Source organism: Grosmannia clavigera, assembly GCF_000143105.1.
Source record: "Grosmannia clavigera kw1407 unplaced genomic scaffold GCSC_140, whole genome shotgun sequence".
Taxonomy (NCBI): Eukaryota; Fungi; Ascomycota; class Sordariomycetes; order Ophiostomatales; family Ophiostomataceae; genus Leptographium; species Leptographium clavigerum.
Genome location: NW_014040801.1, coordinates 2075807 through 2095083, shown reverse-complemented (window position 1 = coordinate 2095083; position 19277 = coordinate 2075807). Strand labels below are relative to the sequence as shown.

At 59.2% G+C, this 19277-nt stretch overlaps 6 protein-coding genes across 6 annotated transcripts; 4 read left to right on the top strand and 2 right to left on the bottom strand.

Moving 5' to 3' along the window:
* Positions 1-153: 153 nt before the first annotated feature.
* On the bottom strand, positions 154-4658 carry CMQ_1204 (inositol polyphosphate phosphatase; the record flags this gene model as incomplete). The annotated part of the gene is made up of 4 exons (XM_014318283.1): positions 154-270; positions 328-424; positions 880-4568; positions 4617-4658. The coding sequence occupies 4 exons, from the start codon at positions 4656-4658 to the stop codon at positions 154-156; spliced, it is 3945 nt and encodes a 1314-aa protein (XP_014173758.1).
* Positions 4659-6049: 1391 nt separating this feature from the next.
* Positions 6050-6676, top strand: CMQ_755 (uncharacterized protein; the record flags this gene model as incomplete). The annotated part of the gene is made up of 4 exons (XM_014317834.1): positions 6050-6058; positions 6150-6163; positions 6262-6287; positions 6387-6676. 4 exons carry the CDS (start codon positions 6050-6052, stop codon positions 6674-6676), a joined length of 339 nt encoding a protein of 112 aa, XP_014173309.1.
* Positions 6677-7296: 620 nt separating this feature from the next.
* On the top strand, positions 7297-9612 carry CMQ_1411 (uncharacterized protein; the record flags this gene model as incomplete). Its single annotated transcript, XM_014318490.1, has 2 exons — positions 7297-7464; positions 7636-9612. 2 exons carry the CDS (start codon positions 7297-7299, stop codon positions 9610-9612), a joined length of 2145 nt encoding a protein of 714 aa, XP_014173965.1.
* An 832-nt stretch (positions 9613-10444) lies between these two features.
* CMQ_439 (serine/threonine-protein phosphatase 2a) lies at positions 10445-12855 on the bottom strand (the record flags this gene model as incomplete). The annotated part of the gene is made up of 5 exons (XM_014317518.1): positions 10445-10823; positions 10879-11177; positions 11243-12202; positions 12273-12707; positions 12835-12855. The coding sequence occupies 5 exons, from the start codon at positions 12853-12855 to the stop codon at positions 10445-10447; spliced, it is 2094 nt and encodes a 697-aa protein (XP_014172993.1).
* Positions 12856-14676: 1821 nt separating this feature from the next.
* On the top strand, positions 14677-16820 carry CMQ_1323 (RNA polymerase 3 transcription factor; the record flags this gene model as incomplete). Its single annotated transcript, XM_014318402.1, has 4 exons — positions 14677-14811; positions 14867-15197; positions 15259-15336; positions 15397-16820. 4 exons carry the CDS (start codon positions 14677-14679, stop codon positions 16818-16820), a joined length of 1968 nt encoding a protein of 655 aa, XP_014173877.1.
* A 540-nt stretch (positions 16821-17360) lies between these two features.
* CMQ_490 (lysophospholipase-like protein) lies at positions 17361-18980 on the top strand (the record flags this gene model as incomplete). The annotated part of the gene is made up of 1 exon (XM_014317569.1): positions 17361-18980. One exon carries the CDS (start codon positions 17361-17363, stop codon positions 18978-18980), a length of 1620 nt encoding a protein of 539 aa, XP_014173044.1.
* Positions 18981-19277: the final 297 nt, after the last annotated feature.

The following is a 19277-nucleotide window of genomic DNA, read 5'->3' as shown; positions in this document are numbered from 1 at the left end:
CTGCTCGCTGCTCATAAAGACGCTACGCTTACTTACGGTTGATTTTCTAGGCTGTCCATCAAGGTCTCCCAGAAACGAAAGTCGACAGGCTGGAGAAAGTTAAAAGACTCCGAATCGGTGCACACAAACCTAGGCCACGATGGCCTGCTGCCCTCACTTGACGCCGTATTGTAGCTGCAGTGGCGGGTGCAGGAAGCCTGAGTAGAGCCGCACCAGCAGGTAGTAGGTGATGCGGTTGTGGAAGCCACCGTTGAAGACGTGGTGGGATTGCTTTGTCAGCATATCACTTGGCAACACTAAGTCTTATTCTCTTCTGCTGTTGCCCACCTCGAGATCTTCTGCGGACACCATCTCGGCGACCTCGATTGTCTGGCGTATGTCCCACATGCCGGTGTTGTCGGGGCTAACGTAGTCCTGTTGCAGCCTGTGCAGAGTTCATAAACGGTCATTCTCTACGGCACGAGTTGCTGGACTGCTGGATGACAAATCGCGCCTTGTGCCGTCTCGGCCGCTTCAGTGCATTTTTTATTGTTCCTGCTTCTCTCTGGAGCTCCACTCATTATTTTGGGTTTGCCATTATTCGTTTGTTTAACTTGATTTTCCCTTCCCGCGAGACGTTGGTTCTTCCCATCGCATGTAAGTCCCGTCCCGGCTCTCGTCTCCAACCTCTGTCTTTTCTCGCGTATCGGTCTTTAGTCGCCGTGTCGGCTGGGGCTTCACTGGGTTGTCCGTCGTGGTGCTCGCTCGTCAATTAGTCCTCGGCTCGTCGATTCGTCGTATCCGATGACGTGAGTGAGGTAGTACATTCTGTAGTTGAGTTGTCAGCTCTCGTCGTCACGCGTATCAACAGCATAACCACAACATCACCACTCCACTCACCTCTCTGTATCCAGAACCTGATCCCGGTGATCCTCAAACAGCTGCTGGCTCTCCATCCAGGCTACGGCCCTCCGCTTCGCATCCACCCGCTTGACCGTAAAGGCAAACTGCCCCGTCACCGGCCGGTGGTCACTGACGCGCACCTCGTGCCGCCGGTAGTCCAGCTGACGCACACGGGACGCTCGACCACCCCGGAAGAGCAGCCGATCGCACCAGGCCGGGCTGCGCTTCTTCTCGCTCGTGTCGTAGGTATCCGTGCCGACGTCGTACTTGTATGTCGGCGCAAATGTGATGGGCAGCTCCTCAAAGGCCCGCAGCCGGAAGGCCGCGTTGCGTCGTCGTGCCACCAGCAGCTGGTCGCGCTCCAGCAGCTTTGTCAGGTTGCCTGCCCGCACTGCTGCCACCACCGTGTCGCGCGACATCGTGTCGATCCGGTAGTTCAGGTCGCCGTTCAGCACGCACAGCTCGTGGTCCAGGATCATGCTGCCGTCGCCACCCCCCACAAAGTTGTCGATCCGCGCCGCCAGGTCTCGCTCTACCGGCAGCGACTCGCTCTCCAGGATCGCCGCAATGTCGTTGTGTCGGTGTGCCGCCTGCGACTGTCCGGCTGCCAGATGGCAGTTGACCAGGCACAGAGACGTGTCGTCCACCAGAAATCGCACCGCGATCGCCCCCTTGTTGCCGTGCAGTCCGCCCATGCCGCGCTTCACCTCCGTGCTCGCCACGCCGCGGATCCGTCCCCGCAAGTCCGCCTTGACAAACACGCACGTGAACAGCCCGACCATGTGTGCTGTCTGCAGCAGGTGGTACAGCTCGCCTGCCACGTAGTCGTCCAGGCTGCGCACCAGAAAGTCGCGCCAGTCGCGGTACTGGTGGCTCATCCGCTCCTGGTCTGCGCCCTCCTTCTTTTTCGGCTTGAGGAAGCGCTTCGCCGTCGCCGTCTTGTCCTCCAGGTCCACCAGCTCCTGGAACCCGAACACGAGAATGTCGGGCGACTCGCTGCTCTGCAGCAAGTCCTGCATGAACCTTGCATCGTCCTCCGCGTATCGCAACGTGCTGGGCGTCGATGCTCCTGCGTTCCACGTCATCACCTGTCCGCGCAGCGTGTCAAAGTCACAGTACGTTTGGTCGCGGTCCTGCATCATCTCCTCCGTCCAGTCGTCCTGCAGCAGCCCGTCCCAGATTCGCAGCAGGTTGTCCGCCCCTAGCGACACCACCTGCAGCTGTCCTGTGCGGAATGCGCTCGCCCGGTCGGCCAGCAGCTTGACTACCGGAGTCTCGTGCGCCTGCCACTCCTTCTTGACCGCCCACGGCTCCGCAGACGACCTCCCCGGATTGTACACGCACATCCGACCCGTGTTGAAGCCCGCCCAGATGTACGATCCCGCGCCCTGCAGCGTGTTGACCTTGTAGGACCCCAGGCTGACCATGCTGACGCACGAGTAGTCCCGCCGCGAGTAGATGCTGACCTTGCCGTCTGCGTGGCCAAAAAACACCCGGTCGTCGTCCGACACCAGCGTCGTGCCCGCACAGATCTCGCCCGCACCCTCTAGGCACATCGCCCGCGCCGACACCTGGAATTGCGCACTGCCGTCCATCGTCGGCAGGAATACCCGCAGATCTCGGCCAACCGCGTGCCACAGCTCGTCGTCCACCACCATCGAAAACGTGTGGCCACGCGGCACCCGATACGACTGGTGCTGGTTGCCGCCCAGGCTGGGCACGCCGCCGTCCTCGTCCGGCCCCCACACATAGAGCGCTCCGCCGTCGTCCAGCGTCCAGAGCTCGTTGAAGTGCCGGTGGATCTTGACAATCTCGTGCCGGTTGTGCGCCCCCGGCTTGCTGGCCACGATGCACTGTGCCGCAAGGTCGACCTCCATCAGCTCGCCACCCGCATTGCCGATCCACAGGTGTGTCGCCTCGTCGTCTACGTGTGCTCCCGGCCGGAACGCAATCGCCGTTGCCCGCACGTTCTCACCGTGTGCCAGACTCAGCAGCAGCTCGCCGTCCATCAGCGTCCACACCCGCGTGAAGTGACCCGTCGTGCAGACCAGCTCCCCGCAAACGTCAAACACCCGGCAGTCCGACCGCGCATTGACCTCGGCCACGCCTTGCTTAGCGTACGCCGGCCGCCGGTTGACGTTGGCTGCGTCAGGAAACGTGATTGCTGGGCTCTCGGTCGACCTTGTCGAAGTTGACGGCGACATCAGGCTATCAGCCCCATCTGTGTTGGCGCTGCGGATGCTTGCCGTGCCCTCGTACGCCGAAACCGACGTCGACAGGGAAGTCGAAGAGGACGGTGGTGTGCGCGTGTCGTCTGGTACCCGGCCGCCGTTCCTGTCTACCGTCATGGACCGGCCGTGGCGCGCCCGCGAGGGCGGGGGGTGGAATTGCTGGGTCGAGGAGGTTGGATTCGAGACTACTCTCTTCTGCGCGGACGACAGGCCGGATGAGTCGAGGCTGTTGATACCGCTGGAGATGCCGCTGGAGATGCCGCAGGAGATGCTGCCGCCGACGTGATGTGTGTTGATTAATGGACGGGACCGTGAGGATACGGAACTGTGGCTTCGCATGATCGTCTCGGTGTTATTCTGCGGACGTGATGGCAGCGGTGGTGGCCCCATGGACGAAACTGGTCCCCGTGATGACCCGTTGGCAGGCGCTTCCTGCTCGCGTCCCATGCGTCGGTTGACCACGGCGTGGTGTACCGGGGGTGGTTCGAAAGTGCGCGGAGCTGTGGCGGCCACCTTTGGTCGTGGCGGAGGCTGCTGCGCCTGCATCTGTACCTGTTGTCGGGGCCGCATGGGGAGTGAGGGTGGCTGGTCGTCGAGCTGGCTGTCTGAGCTGCTGGGTGGACTGCTAAAGGGCGAGCGGCTGTCTGCGACGCTCTTGCTGCCGTCAGACAGGGAGCCAGACTCGACGGTGGAATAGGATATGTGATGGGATGGGATCTTGGGCTTGTCGGCACGGCCCACAATAGAAGGTGGCACTGGTCGTACTGATGCAGATGCAGATGCAGATGCGAATGCTGGTATTAGTGCTGATGTTGATGCTGATGCTGCATGATGCACACCGTCCTTCTCTCGCTCGCGCTCACGCTCGCGCTTCAGCTCGGCTGAGCGACGCGGCGGCGGTGGCGACGGGGCCCGTGACGGAGATGGTCGTGGTGACTTGAGCAGATCCAGGGCATTGCTGGGGGTGATTGGCCGGCTTGGGATTTTGTACGGACGTGGCGACGAGGAGGGCGACAGCGGTCCTTTTTTGACGGCGTCCGGATTCAAAAAGGTGCTCGGCTCGACGTTGGACGCGGAAGCGATGTGGTTGGCGCGTCCCTTGGGCGGAGACTGAGGAGGCTGAACGAGCAGAGACGGAGGAGGGATGGGCCGTGGGCTGAGCGGTGGCGGCAGACCGATGCGGTCGGAGGAGGGCCTGAGAGTACTGAGGCTGTCGGGGGCCTGAGAATGTGCAGTCGAGATGACGGCCGGCTTCGGTTTCGGGAGCGGCGTGTAGGACAGCCGGTTTGATTTTGTCGGCGTGGCAACAGCATCGCGAAGTCGTTCTGGCTTGGGTCCCGGCGAGATGGAGCGGCTGGGAAGCGGAGGCAAAGCCGGAGTCGTTTGGCTGGGAAGGGAGTCGGGAGTGGTCTTGCTCATGTTCTCGAAGCGAGCCCGCAGAGAAGAGACCGGTTTCTGTCCGGGTTAGCCGTGGAGAGGCGGTAGCTTGGACGAAGAACTCACAATGGATGAGCCATCGGGCCCGTTTTCATCGGGAGGGCCCATTGTGGGAGGCGTGGCAGAGACGAGCTGTCGAGATGACCGTTGCCATGCCACCGTAGAAAGAAGAGAGACGAGACGGACGGGAAGGAGGAGAGTGCTCCCTTCATGAAGCCATGCGCAGGTTGTCGCCTGTAGCAGCTGTCAAAAGGGGGGAGGGGGAGGCGATAGATGACAACAGGTTTTGAGAGAGGATCGAGTGGGTCCCAGGAGCAGACGCAAGTCCGGGGAGAAGTTGCAGATGCCAAGCCGGGAGGCAGGAGGAGTGGATTCGGCAATTCGCCGGTGAAAGGCCAGTCAGTGCAGGTCCTGTAGTGAGAGTGGGTGGCTGGCCAGCGGTGGGGGTGAATTGCAGGACGGTTGGAGGGGAAAGAGAGACAACACGGCCTGGGCTGGAGGGGGACAGGCGTGGCCGAGTCGGGATGGGTGCGCCAGCAGAGCGAGCGAGGTGCCGACAGTGGTGGGCGAGGTTGATGATGCCGGCTGGTCGATGGCGATGACGATGGGATGGGATGGGATGTGTCCTCGTCTCCGTCTTGTTTGTTCCTGGCTTGCTGGGAAGCTGGGCCTTCTTCCCGACGTCACCGCCTTGGAAACTGCGCCCTGGCCTAGCAGGCAGGCAGGCAGGCAGGCAGGCACTGCCTGGCAGTGGGGCGGTCAGCTGACCGGGCGCTGTTACCAAAATAAACTGCCTTGTAAGCCTCGTATTATAGGAGTACGGAGTACGGAGTGCTCTGCGGCAATCAAAAAAATAAAGGGGCCCCAAGGGGGGGCCCAGAGACCCAGGGGACCCAGGGACCCAGGGCAGGCCGCCCGTGGATTCGGTCCAGAACCAGGACCGTTTCAGCGTCTGGACCACGGCTCGTCCACTGCTCTTCAGCGTCTCAGCCCGTCCGCGTGCCCTCTGTCAGATGTGCTTCTGCCTAAAGTGTGGATCCAATCACATTACACCAAACCACCGCCTCCGACCTCAGGCCATGCCAGCCTGTTCATCTCGCTCGAAGCCGTGCCCCTTTTCTCATTGCCGCCCCCACCGCGTTGCCGGTAGTACCGTCGGTGGCGCCGTCTCCGGCTGCCGCCCGGTCGTTCTGCAGCCACCGGAGCAATCCTCGTATAGCAACGGCCCCGAACCGTGTTTCGATGTCCTTTTGGATTGAGCCCAAAACTGATACCCGTTGAGCCTTTCTGAGTCATCAGAAACACCGGCTTCCAGCTCCGATGACCTATGCGCTCCGTCTCGCGGCGAAGGCGGCCGACATCGGTTTATACCGGGTTGGCTTCGGGTCACGTGATCGGTTCCATGCTCCATATTTTAATCACTACAATTCGCTCTGGCTCGACATCTGCCCGTCTTTCTTCTCTTTCTCCCCAAGGCAAACTCATTGCACAACGACAAGATGAACACGGTGAGTGAATAGCCACAGGGAAGCGGGGCTGAACCGGGAGCGCCACAGCCAGACATTCGCATTGCTGACCCCGCCGTGTTTCCATGACCAGGTTAAATCTTTCTGGTACGTTGCTTCTTGCCTGGTCTTTTCAGCCGACACTGCCGGCCTGGTCGTCTGTCCTGGCCGACTCGTCTACGACTGCTAACCCGGTGGCCGAGCAGGTTTGGATGGGGCTCTCTCTGCGCCGGTAGGCATTTCTGAACCCAGACAGGCGCGGCGCAACGACAAGAAGCAAAGAAAAAAAAGAATCAAGACCGTTTGCCACTAACACCAATTCTCCCTGCAGCCGGCGGTGTCGCGTACGTCTTTGCCAAGCGCAGCATCAATGCTGATCGCATGGCGCGGCTCAACGAGCAGCGGCAGCGCAAGTCGATGGCCGAGTCGCTCGAGCGCACGGCGGCCTTCAATGGCGACGCCGCGCGGACGGACACGGCCGGATCGCCCAGCCAGGAATCCAGCTCGGATCCAGCGCCGACAAGACACGCTCCAGCAACCGAAGGGCAGCGGGTGCTGGAGAAGAGCAAGTACGAGAGTACCGTGCCGTTTCGAAGTACCAAGGGCGACAGGTTCTCCTGAGGCAGAAGCCCGCAGAGCTGACAATGGATAGAAAATGACCCGGCCTGAAAAGAGTCAAGAGCAGGGAGCCAAAGAGGGGAATAGGCGAGGGAGCACAGGTCGGAGAACTAGCGACAGCTGCAACATGCCGGACCTTTGTACTCTACCAGATACCTTTTTTCTTTTCTTGCTTATGCGCACACAAACGGCACGGGCTCATGTACAATATGCAAATAAACAGCAAGTGACCAGCAAGGATTGGGGTTTTGCAAGGGCTGGAATCGTACGATGTTCGCAGTGTGGCAGCCACGACCGACCAACCAGATCTGGTCTCGAGCCACTGACGTAAAGTACGCCCCATATAACCTGTGCATACACGCTAAGCTTGATTAGGACACTTGTTCTCAGCCTGTGTGATATGTAGGAAAAACGAGCTTGTCTAAAGATCGTTGTGTTTCTGTTGCATCGAACCCATTCACCACGAACGCCTCCACGTATAGGCACCGAAAGAAATGCCATCTACCTGCACACACCCTATCTGCACGACACAAACGTATTAGCACGGTCTGCGCCAGACTCGACCGGTCTCTTGTCCTCGGCCACGCCTCCTTCGTCGCCCGCCTCGGCTGCTCTTCGCAAACATGATGGCAGCCTCAGCTGGGGCTGCGGCGAAGCTCGCCATCGCCAAGGCCAGCCTGTCGGCCGCCCTCTTCCGTGCCGACCCCGATCCGTGCTCACGCGAGGACATTGACACGCTCCACTATCTGCTGGGCTCGGCCACGACGCGTTGCTCGCCAGGCAATGTTCAGGTTTGAGACACACTTTCATGTCCTGCACGCGTTTCTTCCCTTGTTCTTTCTTCGTCTCATCTCCCCTCCATATCGTCGGGCTGCGGCTAAAGGTTCACCTGCTCTCTGGCATTGCCCGTCCTGGCGGAGGGCTTTGCCACTTCGGTGCATTCCTTCTTCTCTTCTTCTCAGACCTGCAAACAATGGATTCTACAACATGTAGCCCGATCGTCAAACCGAACACTGGCCCTTGGAAAGTATCTGGCCACCCTGGCCGACTCCTTCAGCACTGCGCCGACAGCTGCAGCTGCAGCCATACCGGCCCCCGGCTCGGACAAGCAGACGTCAGATCGCCGGAGGCGGCTGCACCTGCTCTACATCGTCAGCGATACGCTGTACCACACCACAATTCGCGATCACAATGATGTGTTTGCCCGTGGCTTGGGGTCATCTCTCGTTCTTCTCGTCCGAAGCGCAGCCTCGTTCGCTCAAGCACCCAAGCAGCTGCACAAGATCCGAGCCCTGCTTGGTCTTTGGTCCGAAAAAAGATACTTTCCACCGGAGACACTGACAAAGCTGCGAGAAGCGGCCGACGAAGGCCCTGTGTTGTCAGAGCAAGGGCAGAGCCTGGCGCAAACGAACGCGAATAGGCCGTCTCAGCTGTCGGCCCTGCCAAAGGAACAGCCCTATGTGCTGCCAGCCGCGCACGGCGACCTGTCTACGCCGTGGTATGACCTGCCAGCGGCCACCTGGCTGGCCGTCCTCGAGCCCAACTCGACCCGGCCGATGAATCCGTCAGCCATAAAGCCGGTGCCGATGCAACGTGGGCCGGCTGTACCGGCGCTGGTCGACAGCGTTCAGAAGCTGCTGGCCGACGTGCAGCGCATCTTTGGCACGGACCGAGGCGAAGACAGCCTGGGCGAGATGGCCACCGACGCTGGGCTCGACATCGACCCCATGGGTGAGCACATCGAGCTGGACGTCTTCAGCGGTGAGGTGCTCGACGGCGACACATACTACGGCTGGTCACGGGCTTTTTGCCAGAAGATGAGGGCGCGACGGCAAGGACGACAGCAGCCGCAGGAGCAGCCGCAGCAACAGCAACAGCAACAGCAACGGTCGCAACTAGAGCCTCCGTCGCCGTCGGAGATGGACGACCATCGGGGACGTCTCCGCCGGAGTCGCAGCTACAGCCATAGCAGCCACGATAGCAGGGACTCGTCAGTGCCGGCCTACAAACGACGTCGCGTGACGTCGCAGAACAAGGATGGAGGGAGCCACAGTTCATCTCGGCTGCGTGTCCCCAGTCGTGGCCATGGACGTTCAGCCTCGCCGTCCCGTCATCGTGATGACCATCGCCGTTTTGCCAGAAACCGGTCTCGGTCCTTGTCCCGGTCTCGGTCCCGGTCTCGGACATCTCGGTCCCCATATTCGCCATCTGCAAATGACCACGATAATGTGGACGAAGACGATGAGAACAGAAACACTCATCGTCAAAAGCAGTATTCTAGGAGCCACAGCCACCACCGACACAACCACAATCGACATCGCGGGCTGGACAGGTCTCGTTCCAGGTCTCGGTTCAGATCTAGATCCAGGTCTCGATCACAGTCTCGATCACGGTCTCGGTCACCCCGATACGCAAGCAGAGATCGATACTCGCCCTCGCCGCCGCCGCGATCAGAAGTCTACGGCAGCCACCGGTTTCCTGGAGCAGTTCCGTCGGCATCGTCACCGCCACCGCCTCCGCGGTTTGACAGCAGCGGCCGCGTGCCATTTCCCCCAATCCCGCTCCCGCCAGCTTCGTTTGCAGCTGGAGCGACTTTTGCTGCCATGCCACCACTGCCGCCGCCTCCGCCCAACTACAATGGCCCGTGGCCGCCGCCGATCCCCTTCCCCCCTCCTCCACCACATATGCTGGCAGTTGGACAGTCATGGGTACCCCAGCCACCTCCAATGGCCGGAGGCAGCAGCAGCATCAACAGTGGTCCGGCTGCGGCCTGGGGCCCTTGGCCTCCACATTTACCGCCTCCACCACATCTGCAGCAGCACCAGCAGCAACAGCAGCAACAGCAGCAACAGCAGCAACAGCAGCAACAGCAGACTCAACCATGGCTGCCTCCGAACCCCTACGCATCGCAGCAGGGAGGATGGGGTGCACAGCGATGATGAGCTCATAGAGAGAAAGTGAGAGAGACTGTTGATTTCTTTGGCCCGAGCCTTCTTGTTTCTCATCGTGTTGGGTTCTATTTGGCAGCCTGAAAATAAAACAAAACCATTGCACTGAAAGGAACTTCGCATGTGTCTATCCTGCCTGCTACTTCTGACAGATTCTCCCAACAGCCCTGTCGACTGTTCTTGGCTCTCTGCACGTTCTCCATACCGTCACCACAGACGAATCCTGAACAACGAACAGACCAACACCTGAATCATTCCTGCCGGCTGTACTTTTGTTTCCTCATATCGTAAAAGAACAATTCTTTTCGTGCCCAGTGCTTCCATGTCCGCCAAACGGCTCCTCCGTCCTGCGCTGCTCAGATTGCCTGCCTTTTCTGCATTTGGTGTCCGCTCTGGACAGAAGCCCATGCTTTGGACACGACGTCGCTGAAGATTAACTGAGGCTGGACGAGCTGCGGTCCTTCAAAACGGGGGCAGATACAGAAAAGGGATAACCACAACGATGCATCATCAATACTGTCAACCCTCCCCCATCTCCCGTTCACGGGCAGTATATAAAGTAGAAGAAAAAAAGAGGAACCAAATAAGAGTTGAAAAAGATTACACTTCGCAAACCCATATCCCAAGTTGACCGACAATGCCGCAGACAGTAGCATCTGCAGCGCGAAAGAAAGGGGGCTAAAAGAAGTGAGAAAAGAAGCAACGCTCCGTGTGTGGTTGCTGCCCAGATGTTGCTGGCATACGGGAGCCCCAAACGCACACAGGCATTATTTCGTGCTTTCGTGACTGGGTGACCGACGGGACAAGAAGCGCCCCAGAATTATCACCGCTGGTTCAGCAGGGATCCCGTCGAGTCCTGTCTCTCACGCACCGCCACCGTTGCCGGCCGCCGGGCATTGCGGTCATTGTCTTGTAGCTTGAGCGAGTCCAGCCGTTTCTGGTTGTCCTCGGCATCGTTTTCGTCTAGTCGCGGCATCCCGCCTCCCTGCGGGCGTGCCCCTGGCTCAGCCTTGTCTGCGCCGTTGGCCTGCTTCCTCTGGTTCGCCTGTCCCTCGATCGTCGCCCACTTGCGCTCGCGGAGCGCTTCCCTTGCGCCAGCCGTCTGTTGGTGCTCTGTATATTCGTGCGAGCAGTCGTCAAACAGCTGTGGGTTGATCTCCATAAACAGCTTCATGGCATTGTAAACCATGCCGTGGATCGTTCTGCGACCAATGTTAGCACCTATGCTAGGTCATCATCCTCGACAGGGTTCCGTACCGGTTCCAGTGGCCCTTTGAATTCTCATACAAAGGCGCAAACATGATGGGCAGGATGATCTCCACATTGTCGCTCACGAGATTGCAGAAGTACTCGTTGTTCCAGAAATACAGCGCCCGCTCTGCCACTTGGAAGTGCGGGCTGGCAACGGACTTGGCCAGCTGATGAAACAATGGCTCCTGCACCTTGGCAAACTCGGCCGGGTCCATGACCTCGAATATGTCTTCGATCTCGTTCAGAAACATGACTTCCTTGGTACTGTTCACCTTTGGCCAGTATCTCAAGAGCCCAAGGACAACCTGGCGACGGGTTAGCAACCATACCAGTAGCACGGATAGGTCTACGGTGGGGCCATTGGACAAACATCTTCAGTCAGTGAGGCATCCTTTTCTAGGAATTGGACGATACAGTACGCCAGTTGTGGGTGGTACATGCTGAGGCTCTTGACCTTGTGGAGCGGGAGGAGGACGCGTGTAAGGAATAGCTTATGCTCCTCCTTCAGCGGCAGAGCAAATCCATTGATGATCGAGCCGAGAATCTCGAGCAGCTCAGCGATGCCGTTGAAGCGCTCAGTCTCATACGTGAACTGGAAGAAGACGTTGTTGATCGAGCGTCGGATAAACGACCGCAGGTTGAGGAACTTGCCATAAATTCGGTGCAGGGTCGTCTTGAGAAAATCACGCTCGCGGGGGTCTTCTGAGTCGAAGAGTTCCAGCAGCTGCAGCACAAAGCTGTGATCTATGTAGGCCTTGGCAATGTTCGTGTTGAAGTCCTGGCTCTCGATGAAACGGAGGAAGAACTCGTAGACAACCTGGATATGGGGCCATGCGACCTCTAGCACAGGCTCGTCCTCCTCGGGATCAAATGCCTCGCCCTGGGGGTTGACCGGCGGGGGGATAGGCCGGAAGAGGTTCTTGGCGAACATCTCCACGACACGAGGGTACATTGGCTCAGTGATGACCTGTCGGTTGTTGGCGACATAGTCGAGCAGCTCGTGAAGCGCCAGACGCTTGATCTCCTTTGACTTCATGTCGGAGCTGGCGTCGTTGAAGTCAAAGATGACATTGCACTGGTCGATCTTCTGCATGAACAGGTCCTGCCGGCGGTTGGGCGGGACTTCATGGAAGCCCGGCAGCTTGTCCAGCTCGCGGTGGGACGAGATGTCGAAGCGGGACGAGTGCTGTCGCTTGGGCGTCCGAATCCCTTCGGGCACATCTTTCGGTGTCGACTGCAGCAGGCGATCATAGGCCCCTGACTTCTGGCCAGCCTTTGGTGGGGCCAGATCGTGTGGCATCGTCTCAGCGGATCCCGGCGGAGGCACATGCTAGACGAGCTGTCAGTGATGCACGGATGGATCGAGGCAAGCAATAATCGCGCAAGTGAACAGAGCTTACTGGCGCACTCGGGCTAACAATGACGGTAGGTGGGAGCTGTCCCAGGCGACCAGGAGAGTCGTTGCCTGCAGCTGCATTGCCGCCCCCGTTTGAGCCCGGCTGCGTGGCACCCATGGTGTTGAAGCGGTCCGAAGCGGCCGCGGCTGGCTGGGCGCCATTCAGGGCTCCGGCATGCGGTGCCTGCCCTGACGGCGTGCTGCCATTGCCATGGTCGCTGGAGCCGATGCCGACAATGCTACCGAGCGCGCTGATTGGATTCGTGTTGCTCGGCGGCAGAGGCTTGTTGCGGATGTCATTGAGTGTAGAGGTAGAGGAGGACGGCGTGAGGACGGGGGATTGGCTCGCTGCAGTCGAGGAGTTCGAAGGCGAAGAGGTGCCGTCCTTGGAGTCTTTGTTTTTCTTGGACGACTTGTTCGGATCCTTGCTTCGCGAAAGCTACAAGACAGATAAGACGTTAGCAAGCAGTGGTAAGCCGGGCATCAGAACACGTCTCTCGGTGGGACCCCATCGTCTTCCGCGGGGGAATGCGCGCCCAGAATGCAACAAGAGCATTCAAACTGACTCTCTGGCTTAACCGTCTCATCTTGGTAGTTTCAAGGAGCGTAGGAAAAGGGTTGGTGGTTGAGGGTGGGATTTGCTGATTGTAGCAAATGCCTGAGGGGAATGGCAGAAGATGGTGTTGGTAGCGAAGAGAGAAGCGGAGAAGTATGCAAGGGGAAGTAAATTGGGCGAAAGCAAGGTGTACACGACAAGTTTGCTGTCAGGCGCACTGTTGTGGTGCCGGCTTGTTATAGGGGGCCTTTTGGATGGATCTTGCAGTGGCTCTTGCTGTTGATGTGGTCCGACGGCAGTAGAATATGGCAGGGTCAATTCCGCGACAGCTGGATAGGTCGGTACTAGGCACGCGTAGAGAGGCGCAGGTCGGTAGCAGGTGCGCGAAGACTGTTTCTGCCGCGTCGGGATGAAGTGAAAGCAGAGAGCGTTCGTGTGTGTTTATTTCGTGTCACAGCCGTGTCTGGTTTAGCGGTATGATTGCAGGGCGGGAATTGGCAGGATAGTGGCCAGTTTTGACGTAGAGCGCTCGAAAAGCGGCAGCAGGGGACGGGAGGGATAAGAAGGGCAAGGATGGAGGTAGGGGAGCAGCAATGACAGCTAGATCAGCAAGAGAGAGCGTTTTGCTTTTCGGACTTTGGCAGAGAGGAAAAAGAGGGCGATATGGGGAGAGAGAGCGAGAAAGGAGGGGATGGCAAGTGGCGGTCGAGAGGCAGGCACTGGCGACGTGAAGAGACGCGGGAGATGCAGTGTGATCAAGATGAACAAACCTCGCGCTTCAGTTTGAGTTTGGAGAACATCGATTTGGGGCGCAGCCACCGGGGCAGTCTGCTCTCAGGGACGGAGAGGCACAACAGGTGGTGGGCGTGAGCGGGTGTTCTGTTCGCCGGGCGTTCTGGTCGTCTGCTGCTGCTGCTCGGCTGTGTCGGGCTGTGGCTTTTGTCTTTTTGTGCTATTCTGCCTTTCTGCCGTCGTCTGCAGCTCCTGCGTCTATTTTTCAGTATCTGGATGCCGGAGCTGTGGTGGGAATGTTTGGGTCGGGGAGACGAAGGCCTGGGAATTGTTTGCGGGGCCAAGGTGAGACGTGGGACCGGAGTGATGAAGAGGCGAGCAGAGTCGTTGGGTGGTAGTAGTGGTGGTTTCTTGCAATCAAGTGCTAATAAAAGCAGGCTTGAGCCGTTTTGTGCAGAGAAGCCACGCTAGATCTGGCGGTCTAAGCTGCCCCCGTCGGAGATCAAGTCAGGAGGACAGGATTTGGTAGACAGGCTAGAGGGATGAATACGGACCAAAGTCAGGAATCAGCGAGCAGAGGTAGGAAAAGGGAAGATGCAAGACACGGCATTGGGATGGCTGGGCCAACCACAGGGTGGAATGCAGTTATCTTACTGCTCGAGCAAGATGCGATATTACTCGTACTTGGAAGTCTCATGGGATGCACCGTGGCGTTGGAGGTGGAGACCGAGCGTGGAGGTTGGAGGTGAATGGAGCGAAGAGACCTCGTTGGTAGCGAGAGGTGAATTTGGAGACGAAGCGTATGTCTTGCTATCTGTTTACGACATCGTCAACACGAGCTCCACTCTAGACATATGTCTGATGCACGCACTCAGGAAAGGGATGCATGCTGGCTTCATGGGCTGTGTTGCTGCTGGCAGCTGTTGAAAGTAGAAGGAGCGACGCATCACAGTGGGAGACGCACGGAGCGCACGGTCTCGTGATTGTATAGTGTGTGTGTACAGTGCGAATACTGTGTGTGAGGTTGCTCGTCTGAATGTGAGAGCTAGCCAAAAGAAGAGAAGGCACAGCTCGGTGAAGTGTTATACAGCAGCCTCGGTGCGGACTGTTCGTGATCCAGATGGCTAGCACAGGCGAAACCGCGCCTGCGTATGGGATCCCGACCAGGAAGCTTGCGGCGCTCGAGCATCCTGCGTTGCTGAAGACGCTCGACCGGGGCATTGACACGTTGGGGCTGAATGCCGACTACAGGAGGGTGAGCGGTCGCCGGCCTGATGCCACATGTCTGACCGGGTTACTAATCTCGCCAGATTGTCAAGCCAGATGGGCCGCACGCGTCGGTGCCCATCTTCTTGCGGCACGAGGACCCGTCGTCGAGCGCGCTGGCCTCCCACAACGCAGCATCGCACAACGTCGTTGTGGCCGTGACGCTGCCGAAGAGGACGGGGAGAAAGCGAAAGAGAGGAGGCCACGGCCCATGGGAAGAGGACGTCTCTGACTCTAATGTGCAGGGTGATGGTCTGGCAGGGGCGACGCTGAGCCAGCGAGACGGGATGATGCTGAGACGCAAGATGCGCGACAACGCGGGAAAGTATACGGTCGAAGTGATCGGAACGATCCACCACAGCCACAGATACAGGGGTAAGGGCACATGTTCAGAGCCGTATCTACGGACAGCAGCAAAGGCTGACACGGGCTGCAGGCCTGTTTGACTTCCAGCAGTCTGTACACGACTCGCAGTTCATGGCCAAGTTCACAGAGAAGATCCTCCCGGGAGAGCGTAAGTAGAGTCTAATCCATTCCGACCAGACGGTCCGAGCGACAGGCTAACACGGAGCAGTGTCAAAGATCCGCGAGTTCGAGCTGACGCCAGGAGTGGCGGCGCCGCCAAACGTGGACATACTGCCGCCGCCCTTCTTCACGACGCAGACGCTGCCGTTCTCGTATTTTTACAGCCAGAACCCGTTTGTACGCGAGGTTCCGACACACGACGGAGCGACGGAGCTGGTCAACTCGACGGTGGGAGCAGCGCTGGGTGGCTACTTTCTCAAGTTCGACGCCGAGCCGGTGCCGGCAGGCCCGCCACCATCGCTTCCTCCGCTGCAGGGACGACGCAAGAACGCGATCCTGGCAGAGCTGCGGCGGGTGGTGGAGGAGCGGCCGGTGTGGACACGACGGGGCCTGGTGAACCACATGAGCGAGGCGATGGGGCTGCTGTTCACGGAGAACCGGCTGAAGACGTACTTTGCACACGTGTGCTTCCAGTTCAAGGGCGGGCCTTGGCGCGACACGCTGATCCGGTACGGCTTCGACCCACGCAAGGAGCCGGATGCAGGACGGTACCAGACGCTGCTGTTCAAGCTGCAGCAGCAGACAAGCCGGACGAGCGGGTGCTGGCACAGCATCGGGGACGGGGGCCCGACGGGCACGGAATCGCGGCAGGTGACGACACCGCTGACACACGCGAGCGGGCGGCAGGACACGCACATCTTTGACGGACGCAGCTACTGTGACGACGGCAAGATCTGGCAGGTGTGCGACATTACGGATCCGATGCTGGTGGCGATGCTGGCGAGGGCACCACGGCGACCGACATGCGACGTCGTCAGCACGGGCTGGTACCATCAGGGGACGTGGGCCAAGGCCAAGGCGATGATGAAGGCAAAGCTGATCGCGATCCGGTTTGGGCGCGACGTGGCAGACGAGGCGTACCAGGGGGCGCTGGCGGTGGCGGACGAGACGCCGCGGCTGGGGGTACGTTCGATCAAGGTGCCGGTGCCGGACCTGCAGCTCACGCCAGAAGAAGAAGCGGTGACGGCGGTGAAGACGTACCACGGACGGCCGCAGAAGCGGGCGCGGAAACGGGGAGCGACATCGGTGTCGGTGCCGATTGAGCAGCAGCGAAATGTGACGCGGATGGGAGGGGAGGAGAAAGAGGGGAGAGCAGAAAAAGAAGGAGAGATAGGGAAGGGAGAGGTGGCGGAAGGGAGAGAGGAAGAAGAGGAGGAAGAGGAGGAAGAGGAAGGAGACTTTGACGAGGGAGACTATGATGATTACGATGAAATGGAGGATGAGGAAGAGGAAGTGGAAGAGGTGGACGAGGAAGACGAGGAAGACGAGGAAGAAGAGGAAGAAGAGGAAGAGGAAGAGGAAGAGGAAGAGGAAGAGGAAGAGAAAGAGGAAGAGGAAGAGAAAGAGGAAGACGACCATAAAGCAGACAGCATCAAGAAGGAGAGCTCTGATCCGATGGATCTGGGCGAGTAGTGGCTTATCGTTATCGACTTACAAGACGATTAGTTTATTTTGACAATCTGCCAGCACAAATTTACACGGCGAATTCTGATGGGGTAATGGGAATTGCATCTTAGACCGCCAGAGTTGTGATTTTCGATCTTTTTGTGTCGTTTGTGTTCTTCGTCTCTTGGTCTTCTGGATTTCGACTCCATCTCTGCTGTTGATTACATTCAACTGATCGTTTCTCGTGTCTCGTTTGCTTGTCTCTTCTTTCAATTATTCCATTCTCATCTACTTATTGTCCCATCCTTATTCTCCTCTCTCATTTACTCTATCCTTTTTTCCCTTTCGTCCTCTCCTCTCCTCTACTCCTCCTCTCCTCTACTCCTCCTCTCCTCTACTCCTCCTCTCCTCTCCTCCGCCCCTCCTCTCCTCTACTCCTCCTCTCCTCTCCTCCTCTCCTCCTCTCCTCTCCTCCTCTCATCCTCTCCTCCTCTCCTCCCCTCCTCTCCTCCTCTCCTCCTCTCCTCCTCTCCTCCCCTCCTCCTCTCCTTCCCCCCCCCCCCCACAATGAATCCTACCGCAGACTACCCCGAGTCTCGCGTGCTCATCATCATGACCGGCGGCACCATCTGCATGCGCCCGTCCGCCGACGGTCTCGTCCCCATGGACGGTTTCCTCGAGAGCGCCATGGCCCCACGACCCTCGTTCAATGACGGCCAACCGGCGACGCAACTGACGGCCCTCAAGGACGGCCAGCCGCTCGCACTCGCCAGCCTGCGCACGCCCGTCAGCGCGTATGCCCGGCACATCCGATACGCCGTGCTCGAATTTGCGCCGCTGCTGGACTCGAGCTCGATCTCGTCGGCCGGCTGGACGGAGATCGCGCAGACGATCCACGCCAACTACGACCGCTTCGACGGCTTTGTCGTGCTGCACGGCACCGACTCGCTCGCCTACACGGCCTCAGCCCTCTCGTTCATGATGGCCGATCTGGGCAAGCCCGTCGTGCTGACCGGCTCCCAGGCTTCCATCTTTGCGCTGCAGAGCGATGCCGTCGATAATCTGCTCGGCTCGCTCATCGTCGCCGGCACCTTTGTCGTGCCCGAGGTCTGCCTCTTCTTCCATCACACCCTCTTCCGTGGCAACCGCACCACCAAGGTGTCCGCCTCCGCTTTCGAGGCCTTTGCTAGTCCCAATGCCACCCCCCTCGCCCGCGTCACTAGCCTCGGCGTCGATGTCGCCTGGCCGCGTGTTCGCCGTGCTACCCGCATCGCTCGCTTCGCCGTCACTCCCTATCTCGACACCGCTCACGTCGCCTGCTTTCGCATCTTCCCCGGCATCATGCCCGAGATGCTCGACTCCGTCCTCCGCGTCCCTGGCCTTCGCGGCCTCATCCTCGAAACCTTTGGCATGGGCAATGCGCCCGGTGGTGTCGACGGCAGCCTCACTCGCGTCATCCGTGACGCCGTCCTCCGTGGCATCGTCGTCGTCAACGTCAGCCAGTGCACCAACGGCTTCGTCAGCCCGCTTTACGCTCCCGCCACCGCCCTGAGCCGTGCTGGCGTCGTCTTCGGCCATGACATGACTACCGAGGCCGCCCTGACCAAGCTCTCCTATCTGCTCGCCCTCGACGGCCTCTCCGTCGCCGACATCCAGACTCGCATGGGCCGTTCGCTTCGTGGCGAGATGACCGTCTTGACTGAGCCCGTCTTCACCCATCCGCCTGGCGTCTACGGTGGCTCTGACGAGGATGACGAGCTTCGCGAAAACCCAGATGCCGCCACCAGTGCGCTCGCTCTGCGTCGCGTTCCCGGCCTCTCGGCCGTAGAATCTGCCTTTGCCGTTCTCGGTTACGCTATCGCCAACGGTGATCTCCAAGCTGTTCGCCGCATGCTCCTCGCCGATGACGGCAGCATCGCCGCCAGCTTGCACCCCTACGAGCTTCTCAAGGCCGCTGACTACGCCGGCAACACCGCCCTGCATCTCGCCGCCATCGGCCCCGACACCCGCGTCTTGCACGAGCTGCTCACTCAAGGTGCCAGTGTCCACGTCCGCAATCGTGCCGACAACACGCCGCTCTTCCTGGCCGAGAAGATGGGCCGCTCCGAAAACGTCCGGCTGCTGCGTGATGCAGGTGCTCGTCTGTGGCAGGCCGAGGAAGACAGACAGAAGGCAGAAAGCAGCTGAATCATGAACTCATTTCTTTTTGTTCTTGTTCTTGTTCATTTCCTCTCTCTTTTTCCTTTTAGTCTTTTGTTCTTTTGTCCCTCCTCGCCTTTTCTTCTAATCTCCAATTGTGCTAAGCCATGTTCGGACTAGTGCAGAAAAAGCTTAAATCTGGAGCTCTCATCTTTCCCTCTTTTTGCCTCTTCATGTTTCACCCCAAGTCAGCACTCGATCGAATTGCGCCGAGCTTCGTGTATATCTCGTCGCACCAGCCCACATTGTCTTCCCATCAGGACCATTGATCCCATTGACACCGCC